General features: G+C 37.7%; 1 protein-coding gene across 2 annotated transcripts; it reads left to right on the top strand.

The window, feature by feature from the left end:
- The first annotated feature begins 4812 nt into the window (after window positions 1–4812).
- Window positions 4813–12724, top strand: LOC129271444 (monocarboxylate transporter 7-like). Of its 2 annotated transcripts, none has more exons than XM_064106735.1 (6): window positions 4813–5111; window positions 7627–7838; window positions 8203–8343; window positions 9826–10749; window positions 11902–12193; window positions 12320–12724. In XM_064106735.1, exons 2-5 carry the CDS (start codon window positions 7643–7645, stop codon window positions 12045–12047), a joined length of 1407 nt encoding a protein of 468 aa, XP_063962805.1. In that variant the 5' UTR covers window positions 4813–5111; window positions 7627–7642; the 3' UTR covers window positions 12048–12193; window positions 12320–12724. The 2 variants fall into 2 exon arrangements, with proteins under 2 accessions (XP_063962805.1, XP_063962806.1); XM_064106736.1 differs by having other exon boundaries at window positions 4913–5102.
- Window positions 12725–15132: the final 2408 nt, after the last annotated feature.

The raw sequence follows: 15132 nt of genomic DNA on the forward strand, positions 1-15132 counted from the left end.
TTGATAACCTCTTTTTTTTTTTTGCTTGTCAAAATTTTTTTGTGGTCCCCCCTAATATTTTTGGCTTCCGCCGCCAATGCCTAGTGGTAGGCCTAAGTGTTATGATTTGTTTTGTTGTTGCTTTGTTCCCCCCATGCAACTAAAATACGTTCCTAGCGCCTCATCCCACAAGCTATTTATACGTGTCATGATATTTAAACAAATATTCGTTCTGTCATAAAGGTGGGTGCTGATGACCTATTACTATTGTTTTTGAAAGTACACATTCCAAAAGAGGAAGTGACCTTTCCCCCTGCGCCCCACCCCCTACTTTCAACCTTTTCCACCCTGGGCCGACATGGCAAAACGATGTATCTGCAAAATGCCATCAACTAGTCTATGAAGTTTGTGGCTCACCGATTATGGTAAAAATATGTATGTTGCAGATACATCATTTTGCCATATTTTACGAAGCTCACTCATTTGATGGAAGAAAAGTATAACTAACAGATACATCTTTTTACCAAAGAACATTGCGCTCTACTGCGGCATTTTTGGAGTGTATCTGTAAGATACATCCTTTTACCATCAAACGAGTTGGCAAATTTGAAAAAAAAAGTACTGCAGATAGCCCATGCTATCTTGAAAACTAAAATACCTGTGATTATGAGAGTATGATAAATGAAAAGAGCTCCCTGAAAACCCCCACCAAATGTCAAAACCTGAAAAGGTCAAAATTTTCAGATACATCGTTTTGCCATGTGACGGCCGAGTACACGAAGGATGGAGATATGGTATATCCATACTATCTACCCTGTGTTCATTTCCCAGTTTTTATGGAAACCGGAGAATCGGACCACCATCCATCCTTTATCAGGACTTGGTGCTGATCCAAGGGTGCTGAAGGGGCTTTGTCTTCACCCCGATTTCTTTCCCTTTATATTTTTTTTTGTCTGTCAGTATTCATTTGTCAACCACTGATGCAAATTCTTTCATAACATTTTGTATTAAAGAGTGAAACCGGTTACCTGCTGATATTAGGAACTGTACAACTCTTTATCAGTTTAAAGTACACTGTAAGAGATATCTCTTTGATAATATGGGTTAAATCTATAAAAAGTGTTGTTCTATAAAACTATGAGCTATTACCTAGCTGGCCATCCTAGACGTGTGTGTGAGGTTGTATGTGTTGCATATTTCTTTTTGCTTATTTTTGTTGTTTGTCCATATCTGTATTTTATTCTTATTATCTACAGTATGTTCCTTCGTTGTTTACATCTCATTTAATGTCGGGCCCCACTCACAAGCTCTACTTTCTAGGGGTCCTCGAAAACCTCTCATATTATATATCTTTCTGTATTATCTGTTAATTGATTTGTACTTATATGTCTGTTTTTTTTAATAAATTGAACTTGAACTCCGCTCTCCCGCTTGTCCAACCTGGATCTACCCTCTCATGAGAAGTACAGAAAAGGAACTTTTATTTTTATTATTTCTTTTTATATCTAACCTTTGATCAATTTGATGATGAATAATATTGTGTGGTCATGATTACTTTAGGAAAGGTCTTGTCAGCTTTTTATGTGAGGGAAATTTCAATTTGCCGGGGGGGGGGGGGTATTCATTTTCCGGCCGCTCAATCATTATTTTGCCCTATCCACAAATGACCAAGAAAACTGACAACTAAAATAAACATGTTAAAAATTTTGATCGGGAATTTTGCAAGAAGGCAAACAAACTTTCTACCAAAACATAAATAGATAGGCCCTATCCAATTTACACCCCACCACAGAAGAACGAGTGGGATACCAATATCAAGTATATAAATATAGCTTATTAATAAACTCAAATACAATTCAAATTCAAATTGAATGAAAAAAAAAAGAAGAACAATAATATTGGTCAATAGAAAACAATAGTCTTGTTTGGTTTATCAACTTGTTTTAAAAATCTAATTCACTTTGCCTTGATGACTGCCTCGCACTTGCGGACTAATGGGGAGGGGGGAATCTTCTGAGTCAATTTAAGCACTTTTTCAAGCACTGTACAGGAAAATTTTGAAGTGGATATGGATCGCACTTAATTAATGATGCGAGCGCGAAGCGCGAGCTGATTTTTTTTATTATTGTTTTGATATAGGACCGGGACATTTTAAGGACATTTGTCATCATACGAAAATGAAAACTATTTTTTTATTCCTCTTCCTAAGCGCGAGATGAATCAAAATACAAGCGCGCAGCGCTAGCTGATTCGTTTTGACAATCAGACCTGAAAAATGATATTTTGAAAACTTAGTTATGAAAAACAAGAAGAGAATAGGTACTTGACATAATTATCCGATAATGCGAGCGCGCAGCGCGAGCTGAAAATATCGATATTCAGACCATAAAGCGGACATTTTACAGAGCACTTTTGTAAAATCAATTTGTAAATCACACAGAGCGCGAGCTGAAAAACTTGCTATGCCGAACTAAAAAAAACCGGACATTCTAAGGGCCATTAAACCATCAACATGATAGGTTTATAATTAATTTTTAATTCGAGCTCAAATTGGGAGCTTTAAATCTATTTTCAGTATTTTTCACTTTCCGACATAAAAATTGGACAGGCAAGGGTTTCAAAATTTTGTTGAAACAATTGACTGACATTTCTTTCCGTCTTCATTTGTACTTTGCCTGTTTTTCTCAATTTTTCTTTTCACTTTCATTTCTATTTCTCCCTCTCTTTGCTCTCTTACTATCGCTCCTATCCCTTCTCATTTTTTCTGTTTTTCATTCTATTCTTCCTTTCCTTTCTTTTCTTCTTCTGTTCTTTCCTCTTCCCTTCCCTTTGTTTTTCCCTATATCCATTTCCCTCTTTTTTCTCCTTTCTTTTCTTCCCCTACTTTTCCTTCCCCTTCTCACTCTCTCTGTCCTTTTCTCTTCCCTTTCTTTCCCTTCTCCTTTCCCTTCTCTTTTCTCTCTATCCCTACCCTTTTCTTTCCCCCTGTTCCTTTACTTTCTCATTTTTTTCTCCCCCCCCCCTTTCCCCTCCTCCTTTCACTGCTTCCTCTCTCTCTCTTTCTCTCTCCCCTTACCTCTGTCTCCCGTCTCATTTTGGCAGAGCGTCCGCTTCATGACCGGGAGGTCGTGGGTTCGATCCTCGGTCAAGCCATACCAAAGACTTTAAAAAATGGGACCTTCTGCCTTCTTAATAGGCGCTCAGCATTTAGATTGGAGAAGGGTAATAATAATATACTATGTTATGCAGGGCCCGCTGGTAGAGCATTTTCCTTACTGAAGTGGCTACCCTGGGTAGATAAAACGTTATTATGAATATTGTTTTTCTCTCGTTCCCCTTCCTTTTTTCCTCTCTCCCAGTTTTTGTCTCTCAACCCTTTCCCTCCTCTTCTTTTCCTCGCTCCCTTTCCTTTCTCTCATTTCTCTGCTTACCTTCTATTCTTTCCACTCCCTCCCTTTTCTCTCTCTCTTTTCCTTCCCTTCCTATCCTTTTTCTTTCTCTCTCTCTTCCCTTCCTTTCTTTTCCTTCGAGTTTCTCTCTCCTTTCCCTTCCATTTCCCTCTCCCTTTCCTTTCCCTCTTTCTCTTTTTTCCATTTCCTTTCCTTTTCTTCCCCTTCTCTCTCTCTCTCTCTCTCTCCTTTTTTTTTGGGGGGGGGGGGGGGGCAAGGCCCCCTCGGCCCCATGGATCCGCGCCTGAGTATACCCCCATCCTTCCTGGGTTCAACACCAATGGCCTGAATGTCAATATTGACTGATATTTAATGTATTGTACATACGAGTTGGCTCATATAAAGTTGTTAGTTCTATCCCAAATCAAAAGCGATAAGAAGTGAATCCTTGCATTGTCTTCAAAATCCTGTCCACCCAAAGTATGCTTTGAAAATTCTGAGTTTAGGGAAGAGCCAATGAAAACGATCTTCAGCACGATATCTCCAAAGTGACTATCGCTGATAATTTATAAAGGAAAATGCCATAATCATTAACGTAATCACGATAAACCAAATTCACAAGGTTTTCCCCAATCTCATATTTCTTTTGTTGTTGATTGTATAATTGTATTATGATATACATTTAGCCATTCCGTTCATTAACAGTTACTGTTGCACAATCCTGTGTATGTCCTAAAATGAATACGAAATGAGGAACGCTCATCCAATTTTTTTTTTTAAGGTCAAGTCCATCCCAGAAAAATATTGATTTGAATCAATAAATAAAAATTAAGCATGCATAACGCTGAAAATGTCATCATCAGATGTAAAATAAAAAAGTTATGACATTTTAAAGCTTCTCTATTTTTTCACAAATTTGACAATAATGACCAATATGACTGAACCATAAAATGTTAAAACAATGGCAATGAAGTTACATATTTAAGGAATAGAACTTTGTATCACATGACAATGAGGAAGAAATTAAAATATTTGATAATTGATATAATGAAATATAAAAGAAGTAGTAAGTGGACGGTGTCACCAGTCCCCTCATGTGCATACCGACCGGGATGCACATATAGTTCAATAACTTTATTATCAGATTCTGGTGACATTTTCGGCATTTTGCTCGGTGAATTTATTTAGATATATAAGTCTTTTCAGAATGGAGTATCCCTTTAAAACTGCAATTCTATTGGGTTGGCTGGAGACCCCCCCTCCCGACACCCACGCACACACACCCACACGCACACACACTCCATATAGTAATACTCTTTCCGATTGATATGAGCCTGCGCTTATTTCCGTCCATGCTGCCTGGACGGAAATAAATGGATATAGGAGTTATGAACTCCTATATCCATGCACTCTCAAGTTCAAGGCCTGCCTCTATACGCTGATCAAAGTTCGGAGAAGTAACCCGGTCATTGTTGACTTTTTTCTCGCAGTATGAGTGAAAAGCTTCAGCTTTTATTCAAGCTAAACATAAAAGCCCATTCTTCTATCATATCGCTGTATAATACCACGCTTCATCAGTCAATCATGAAAAATTCATAACTGAGTACAAGTCATGTAGGCCTATACAGGATCTATATGGGTATAGCAAGTCAGGTGGAGGGTAAATGTTCTTCTTCTTGGAACCAACTAGCTGACTGAGGAAATGTCTAGTTTATTGGATGAGACTTTCTAAAGGTATATCAGGTGGGTTTATTTCTGCTATTGTTAGAGGCAAACATTTCCAATATCCTTTCGATTTCATGTTTGTAACCTGTGGCCATTTTTAAAATTCAATTTGGTGACGAGTCATCCATATTTTGATTTCTGTAAGTGTAAAAAATAGATTTTCGCACCAAGTTCAGTGTCAATAATTATTATTATTATTGTTTTTTTTTTTTTTGGGGGGGGGGGTTCATTTGGATTCTATATTTAATTATGTTCACATGTAAATTCATGCAATCCAATTTAAAGCGCTACGTTGGAGCATTATCAGAATGATATCATACAGTCTACTTGAAAAACAAAGCTAGATCGTTGATAACGAATTGTTTTGATAGTTTCTGGGCTTTTCCAAAGAGCTAGGTTTTGGCGTAACTAGGAGAACGACAAAGTGGGGCCATGGCCCCCGATTGATTGGCGAGAGAAAAAATAAAAAGACAAAAAGGTAGTCGAATCCATTCCGCATCCATTTCCACACCCCTGCCTTCTGAAATTGGAGTATTTTTAATGCTCCATAATTTCAGCAATTGCCTCACTCGGCCGCAGGGCTCATTCCCTAATGATTTTTACGACTTTGTATAGGCCTACGACGTTTCAATAGAAATGAAATACAGAATTGAATTTGACTGAATTGTTTTGGTTGGATCTCTATCCATTCATTATGATGCCTTTCACAAAGTGGCCTTCGCGGGTAATTTAGAGGGGCCATGATGAACTCGATTGACTCGATTTTCGCAAAACATTAACCAGGGTTTGGTTTTTTTCTTCGTTGCATTCTTATGCTAACTGTTCATTTTATTCTGCATTCTTGTTTGTCATACTGAAATGATTTACTCGACTGTTTTCCTCATTAATTTTCTGTTGTATCTTTTTTTTTCCAGTCATTTTTATCATACATTGCCATGCATTTATATCGTCCGTGAAATCAAGTATCTGCTTACACACTCTATAATCTCCTATTTACGTTCCTGTAATATTTCCGTATACTGTTCGAGAGATCAGCGTCATACAAGCCTCGCTTTTTAAAAAGGTTTGATTTATCTACGATGTTTGTTGTATATTGTTTGTCATCACAAGTTTGCAAGTGGAAGCGCTTTATTATGATTGATTTGTATTGATTTTGTATTTATGTTATCTCATTTGTATTATGGAAAAATGGATATAGAAATGAAATAAATCAGTGAAATTCAACTGTATATATACTATTTGCTTTTTATCTAGTAGAAAATAAATTAATGAAATGGCCCCTACTACCAGGCACAGACCCTCCCATGAGTGTCGATCAAAGGGAGGGGGGGGGGGATACCTCCCCATATATTTCATGTGGCGTGATGGCCTATGTTATCGAAGATCGAACATCGTATTACTTATGATGAATCATAAGTATGATAGTGATGATTAGGAGTACAAGGGAGTACAAGTTGATAATTATCATGTTCTATGTACACATGACATTCATCTTTTTTTCCCTCGGAATTTACTTACGTTAATTGTTTTAAAAATGGGAATGAGACCAGTCTTTTCAGAAATTTTTAGAAATAGGTTGTCGGAGAAAGACAAACAAAAATCAGGATGAAACAGATTGTAGAATAGCATGTTCTTGTTGGCAACTTTTTAGATTTTACCCCTCCCGCAGCCAAGCGTGGATGAGCCCTATTTATTGTCAATTTATTTTTGTTGATATTATCGATCCAGGTTTATGATGTAAAATAAGAGGAGAACATACAAAAGAAATTATAATTTAAATTTAAAGGAGTGTAAAAAAGGGAAACAAATATGTGCCAAATTCAAGAAAATAATGCAAAAATACAAATGGTTCATATTTTCAATCCACGATCTTGCAATCTTTCTCGTTCTATCATGTCTAAAAGATGTAGACATGACGAGATCCTAGATCTAATTCTTGTCATCTGATCCTCTCTTCTATAAGATGTAGACATGACGAGATCCAAGATCTTGTCATCCGATCATCCCTCCCACGGCAGGTATACATGACGAGAACCGAGATCTTGTCATCTTATCCTTTTCCCTAAGAGATGTAGACATGACGAGATGATTTTTTTGAACATCTATAGGTGGCACTTTTAAGCTTCCATAGTTTCCAGACCTATGTTCAAGTAGGATTAGCCGTAAGTGATTATTATACAATCATAAATCAAAATCGTAAAGCCTGCCTAGAGCTTTGGTAAATGGTCAGTAAAGTGAATTATATTCGAGTTATCTGGTACATAATTCCCATTAGAGTGGTCATTGTATATGTTTTCAGCCGATAGAATTCAAATTTGGCATTTCCAGCCGGTAGAATTTGAATATGGCACCCGTTTAAATAACATTTGATGTAAAATCGGTACATTTATGCAATAAAACACATTTCTTTTTATTTTCTATCGATTTCGTTAGGGCACAGACATTTATATAATAGAGTGATGGATAATAGTGGCATGCAATTTGGGGGATATACATAAACTAAAGATGGGCTCTAATTTTTATTGATTTGCAGATATTTCTCGTTCAAAATGGTGGAAGGTTCCGAAACAGCAGACAAATGGCGCTACGTGGTTGCTTTAGGAAAGTTTGTTATACATCTGATCTTCCCGGGTATGACAAAAGCTTTGTCTGTCCTCGTTCCTGCCATGGTCTTCCAGCTCCAGGTTGATTACACTACGGTGGGATTTCTAGTTCCAATGCAGTATGGCGTCCTCTACGTTGCCTGTAAGTTATTCTGCTGGGTGTAAGTTACCCAGGGGCCTGTTTCATAAAGACCATTATGGCAACTACCGAGGAAATCCTGATCGTGATTGTCTGGAGTGCCTAGCTGTTACCATTATAGTTGTAATAATGGCAAATTTACAACAGTAGTAAGATTTTTTTTTTATAAACTGGGACCCAGTTGTGATTCGAGGAAAGGCCGGGGCACAAGGTGTGTCCACTTTTGTTTCCGTCTCCCACATCTTTAAACTGTCCATGCTATTGATAAAAAACTATTTCCAATGACGTTTTAGGTGGCATCAAAAATATGTCCTCTCGTATTAAGAACCGTTAGTCACGATTCAGTGGTGCCTCCATATCTTTACAGGTCCGCTGAGTAATTATTTGGCGACGAAGTTTGGCCATCGTTGTGTCTCATCAATCGGCGGATTCTTGTCAGGAGTTTCTATGATAGGGGCCTTCTTCAGTCAGTCAGCAATGACTCTCGGATGCTCATTCTTCTTTACAGGTACTCGCCTTGTCCAGATTGGACGCTGATAAGTTACCTTCCCATAAGCTAACGAGGGATTGACTCTCAAGTCCCCCAAACCAGTGGCAAACACCCTCAATCAATCAGTCAATCGGAGTGTGCTGAGATCTCTTGGTTGGTGAACTTCAGAGTCATTGCAGTCCCTTTACGGTAGCTTTAGGAAAGGTACCTCGATCAACGTCCAATCTGAACTAATGACCGTTACACTGAAAAGAATGCTTGACTTCACTTTCGAATCTTCAACAGTTCTTTGGTGGCGTGTTAAAATGGGTAGGCCTAAAAAATATTTGATGACAATGTACATAGTCTTTTAAATGTCCTTCCACGCCAGTTAAGTTGTTGAGTTGGCAAGGACCAATTTCCCGCCTTCAACTTGGAAGAGCCAAAGTTGAGTTTAGGATCGAATGCAAAATTGTCCCTCGCTTAAATCGTAAGTTCAGCCCACCGTTTCTTAATACTTCTCGAGTAGGCATATTTGACTATTTTCCTAAATGAATGAATATCGGATATTTGCTTTTTGCATTGTAATGTTCAAAGAGAGAGGGGCATATATATACAGAGCGTATAAAAAAAAGTTAACACTTTGAAAAAGCCCTGGGAATTAAAAAAAATATACAACATGTGGGTAATTTTTTCACATATAATCTTGGGTGTGGGTCTCATCTATCCAATGAAAGTAAAAGTTTTGACAGAATGTTACGCTTGAGTGAGCACTGTCCATTTTTATAAAGCTCGTAGAAATCTGTTTGCGCAGAAACGCGCTCGTTTTCACGCTGTGTCAAGGCGAAAGGGCGAAATCAAACTTACACTGCGAAAGATTTCTCATACATTTCCCTTGCACTTTAAGTCAATTGAAATAAAACGGATACATTCAAGCATTTTGTAACAATTTTGCCACCCAAATTGAAATTTCAACACTTAGTAAGCACAACCTTTACCCTTTTTGTGCCAGCTGGATCTGAGGACAACTGAATCTGAACAAAAGTTTATATCAGACATCTCCAGCATTTTTTTCACTACGTTTTTATCATTCAAAATGGGTTTACATTTCATTTTAAATTTAATACTTGTTTCTCCATACTTTTTCCAAGCTTGACAATTATTAACAAAATGAAAATCAAGTATTTTGATAACTCGGAGCCCTCACATGTGCACTGGGAAAGATTTTTTCATCAAATATCATTGTATAGTACAATTTTTTTAAAATACAAATTAGATGATTAATTCAGGAAATATAATGGCAAAACATTTGCACTGAGGCACACTTTAAGTATATCTATGTGCCCTGTGAGTGATGAAGCTATTCTACCCTTTCGATCAAGATAGTGATGTTGGCAGTCGTTACTGACACAATTTGTTTGGGGATCATAATATATCAGGTTCATAACTAGTAAGAATGGACATTTATAAAAGTAATCAGATTATGACTTCCCATCACAATCCTGATTGTTTTACTTTCAGGTCTCTTTTCGTCACCGTTACGTCAGAGTTCAACTGTCATGTTGCGTGAACACTTTGGGGAAAAGTATGGGATGGCCATGACCTTCTCACAAATGGGAGGCCAGATTGGAGGTATCATTTTACCTTATATAACTGCGCAGTGTCTGGACGCATATGGCATGAGGGGAGCCCTACTCTGTTTAAGTGGTATCTTTTTCTACCACGCAGCGATTGGAGCCACTTTCAGAGCCCCTCGGTTACCTAAAGTCAAAGAAAAGAAGGACATCGAGGGATCGACTCTACTACAAGGTCAAGAAGATGAAACCTATCTTCGAGGGAACAACCTTCGACCTGACGGTGAAAGTCTCAGTACTTACGTGAATTCCAGCGATGAATGTTGGATGCCAAAAGATGGAGAACCTCAGAAATCCAATTCGACAAGAAACTTGATAGAAAATGTTTTATCATGGATTTTACCTGTGGATTTTCTGAGAGAGGAACGCGTCTTCATCTTTCTTTATATTCCCTGTCATATTCTTAACGAAATAAGTTTCTTCACTTGGTTAATATTCTCCCCATCGTATGGAGTGTCAGTTCGTCTCCATGAGAAGGAAGCAGTGTATCTCCCAATTGTTGGTTCTTTAGGCGGATTCGTAGGCCGCCTGGTTCTCATAGGAATTCTGTACAAACATCCACACCTAGCACCTCACGCGTTTTCAGTCAACGCAGCAGTATCATCCGTTGCAATGTTCGCCCATCCTATTAGCTCATCCTTGGTTCATCTCCTGATCTGTTCCTTTTTCGCAGGGTTCGGGTTTTATGGTCTCTCTTCTTCCTACTACGCTACTTTAGCTTTGAGGTTAAAGAAGGATAACTTCCCCATTGCCTCTGCGATCACTTTTATGACGAGTGGAGTCGTGCTTCTTCTATCTGGAACACTTGCAGGTAAGTAGGCCTAAGCATCTATTCCAAAAAGCGGGGATACTTGAAAGAATGCTGGGGGGAAAAACACAAATTTGCAAGTTATCTTTTAGCATCGATGACTAGGAAAATAGTGTCTCTGTAGAATGACTCTAAAACAAAACAAAATCACTGAGAGATATCGAAGTACCTGTAGATATTGACTGCGAATTTCTTAGAGACTTATGCGAGATCTAATGATCGGGAACTGATCATCGAAATACCGATAGGAACACTGGGAAACCACCGAAAGATGATTACTCGACAGACTTAATGAGATGTTCTAGACTTTAGCCCAAGGTGGTCTTTGCGACCGACCAAGACCTCAAGGGTTCTTAATCTTTGAAGAAAAAAAAACGTAGCTGTACAAGATACTTTTGAATGGTTTTGCAATTTACTGACGTATCATGAAGCACTTCGGAGATTACTGAAGGTTCAGTTATTGGAAATAGATTGGAAACTACCATAGGACTCACTAAAACTTTGATTAATAGTGGCAGTAGTTTCAACGAAAACCCCTTCTGATATCAATAAGGAATCTTAGCCATCACTTCGTAGACGCTTTCTTTCACGCAGAGAGCCCTCATAACAAAGCAGTCTTTGTCGAAAATCGGTGAATCAAAACAGCTGTGTCGTCATGGACTCTGGACAAACGATATATATTTGCCAATTTTCGTCTGGTCCAAATCTTAAGGCGATGTACTGTCCCGGCCCACCAACCTTCGACAATGACCTCTAAACTGTCCATTGTGATTTGACGGGCATTTTCAATAGATTCTGAACGTTGCAGAAAGTGTCTGCGAAGTGGATGCTAAAATACGCGAATAGAAGAAGGGAGACGGTTCTATCAGTGGTCACCAAGTAGGTTTGAGCTCTGTAAACGGGACAAAGCATTTAACGGTACTACTGATCATATTTCCATAAATGATCAATTCTGTCAGTTTTCTGATCTGACACCCTTTAGAACTATCAACTGTAATCTGAAATTATATGATCTAATCATACAGATGACTTAGCGACAATGTACAATCATTGAACTGTTATTAGCAGACGTTAAACACATTATAATAACCTTTGTATGTAACTTCAAGATTTTCCTAGTTGCCAATGAGATCGTGTTTCACCTTTTCTTGTCAGGTCTGTTCTATGAGCACTTCGGGTCTTTTAAAACCATCTTCATAGCGATGGGGGTGTTTTCCGTGATAAGTTGCGGAGTGTTTTCTAGCTACTTCTTCGTTGACGCAAGATTAAAACGACGCTCCTCCACGGAGATGGCGGGATGACGTCACTGGGAGTAAACATCCGAACAGCGATAGTGCTACCGGCGCGCCGCGGCGTACATAGAGTGGGAGATCGGGGACACGCACATCGGGATTTCCAAGACCAAGAAGAAGAAGAAGGAAAAAAAAACAAAGGGAAGGAAAGGGAGGTATGCAGTAGCGTACCGTGACCCGGAGGAGACAAAGCATTGGGGGGGGGGGGCACATCATTGTTCACAGACAATGCAGTGCCCCCCAATGCTTTGTCTCCTCCGGTTCACGGTACGCTACTGGAGGTATGATATTTTTTCTTGATATATCATGTCACAATCTATCACCAAATCAGATTTTTTTTCTAAAAAGGCCAACATATTTGATCGGTCGCAATACAGTACGTCATTTTAAGATGTTATGGAAAAAAATAAAACGCTGTTATTTTAACCGTCGGTATTCCACAGGTGTATAGTATTAGGCCCGGATTCATTTTTAAAATGATATTGTTCAATGCATTTCGACTGCTGTTTGATATATTTTTGCTGATGATGTTATTGAGTACCTACATTAACATTTCTGATTCTAAATTAAGTAAGATTTAAAGCGATTTACAAATATGTTTACATGAAATTGATAAGTGGTATAATGATAATTGTTTAAAGATTAATACTACTAAAACAGATATTATGCTTATTTCAACTCGTTATAAAAAAAAAACTAAAGGAAAACTGGACATAAAGCTTAATGGCGAGCAACTGAAACAAGTGATCTGTGGAATATTTAGGCGTTGATGTTGATAATAATCTTATATGGGGTGTTCATGTCAAACATCTTTGTAGATCAATATCTAAGTTACAATGCTCGAAGACATTTAAGTTCAACTCTTAGATCAGATTTACTGAATACTTTATAAAAACGACTATTCAGCCATGTACAGATTATGCTTGTTCGGTTTGGGGAAATTGTACGTTAACAGGGAACTTATAGCACGTAAGTCATTAAGGAATATGATTGTTCTATTAGTTGTACAGATTTAATGAAGAAACTGAAATGGCAATCTTTTGATACAAAGAGGGGTTATTTCTCCTTTATTTTAGCTTACCAATGTATATATGGCCTTGCACTTAATAGACTTTGTAATGATATTGAACTATTTATTGACAGACATGGAATGTATACACGAAATGCTGATTAACTGAATGCCGTATTACCTAAGCCAAATATTAAATGTTTCTAGCAATCCTCTAAATATAGTGCAATCATGATATGGAACTCCTTGCCAAATGAACTCCAGAATATTTCAAACCTCCTACCCTTCAAGCGGTCGTACAAAAATAAGTATTTTTAAATTGATATACTGATATTTTATCCATATTTTATTGTGTAATTATAATTTATTCTGTATCATGTTGTTGCACTTCGTTCTTTCGATCTTCTCTCTCCCTCTCCTATCACACAACCCAAACTATCTCTATCTTACCTCTCTCTACTTCTTTTTTTATCTATTTTCCCTGAACCCTGCATCCTTAAGTACTATCTTCCTGGTCTTTCTATTTCCTTGCAACTTCCATTGTAAATTAAATATATACCAAGTACTTTAACATAAGTTTGTATGCAGTTTTACTGTTGTTTGATATTTTTAATGTAACAGGACCGTGTTGAAAAACAGTGTATTTTATCTGAACATGTTATCCTGTATAACGATGTTTAAATAAATAAATAAATAAATAAATAATCCACGACTTAGGAAAAAAGGGGGCAAAAAGAAAAATGAACGGAAAATTGTAAAATATAAAATTATTTTCTGGAGCTGTTAATATCTATGAAAATACTAAATTTTCGTTATACAGAAGAACGTCATTTCTGCAATTATTTTTAGATCCCTAATACGTCATGATTATGTTCTTTTAAAGTTGTTAACTCATTAGCCAATGCGCACACACATGTAATAGATTAAATTTATGTTTCTTTCGACTCTCCATGCACACAGGGCCCTGGCCTGGGAACAATTTTTGTTTAACTAGGGGTGCTGATGTAAATTTCAAAGCCCCCCCCCCCCCAAAAAAAAAAGGGGGGGTCACTATATACATAAATGAGGGTTATTTTGGTTACATTTTCCATTTTTACACATCTTCCAGGATATTGTGTTGTGGCTCAGTGAACCACAAGGTCCGGGGTTCAAATCCCACCGCAGCACTTGCGTCCTTTGGCAAGGCGTTTATCTACTTTTGCCACTATCCACCCAGGTGTAGTTAGTGGGTACCCGCCGTCTACCCGGTAGGAAGGAATTCCTTGAATGCTCTTGCGTCCGACCAGGATAGCCGTGCTAAAGCCGGGGTAATAGTATTCAGCGCTAAGAAACATTAATTATTAATCACTATATAAATGTTGCATATTATTATTATTATCATTATTATTATTATTATTGCTATTATTATTAAATCTGGGGTGCTAATCATGAAGAATAACACACGCAGCATCCCCAAGAAAATTTTGGTGGTGCTAAATACACCCAGCACGCCGTATTCAGTTCTGCATAAAACCAAAACTTTTCGTCTTTGTTCCCCCCAAAATATGATGAAATAGATTATTTTAAATGACTGCCTTTTCCTATTCATATGTTTATTGTTGTGCTATCGCACAATTAGATCGAAATCATAGTATTCACACATTCGTCATAAATAATTTATTTTGTGAAAATTCGATTTCACATGCTTCTGCAATATCAATTATGTATAACGTTCTTCCGGATTCAAAGCATACAACATTATAAATAAGTTTAAGTTCTTAAAGATATCTTTTCTACAGAGTGTCCCACAAAAAAAGGTTAAATGGCACTTTATAGGTGGGTATAATATAAAACTTACAACATATTAACTATAGCTTTGCACCGGTAAACTACCATACATTTCCCACAACTGGATGAAAATTGATGTGATATGGTCCAATGATCACAAAGATATGAGCATTTTTCATTACACATCACGAAACCTCTCCATCCAAGTTTTGTATTATAAGTAGTATGTGTAGTTAGGAAAAGCATTGTTCGTCGAGCTCTCCTCCACATTGGCTGAATGTGCACAGACTGGCGGATCCAGGGGGGGGGGGCACAGCT

This window comes from Lytechinus pictus, chromosome 11 (assembly GCF_037042905.1).
Source record: "Lytechinus pictus isolate F3 Inbred chromosome 11, Lp3.0, whole genome shotgun sequence".
In the NCBI taxonomy this organism is placed as follows: Eukaryota; Metazoa; Echinodermata; class Echinoidea; order Temnopleuroida; family Toxopneustidae; genus Lytechinus; species Lytechinus pictus.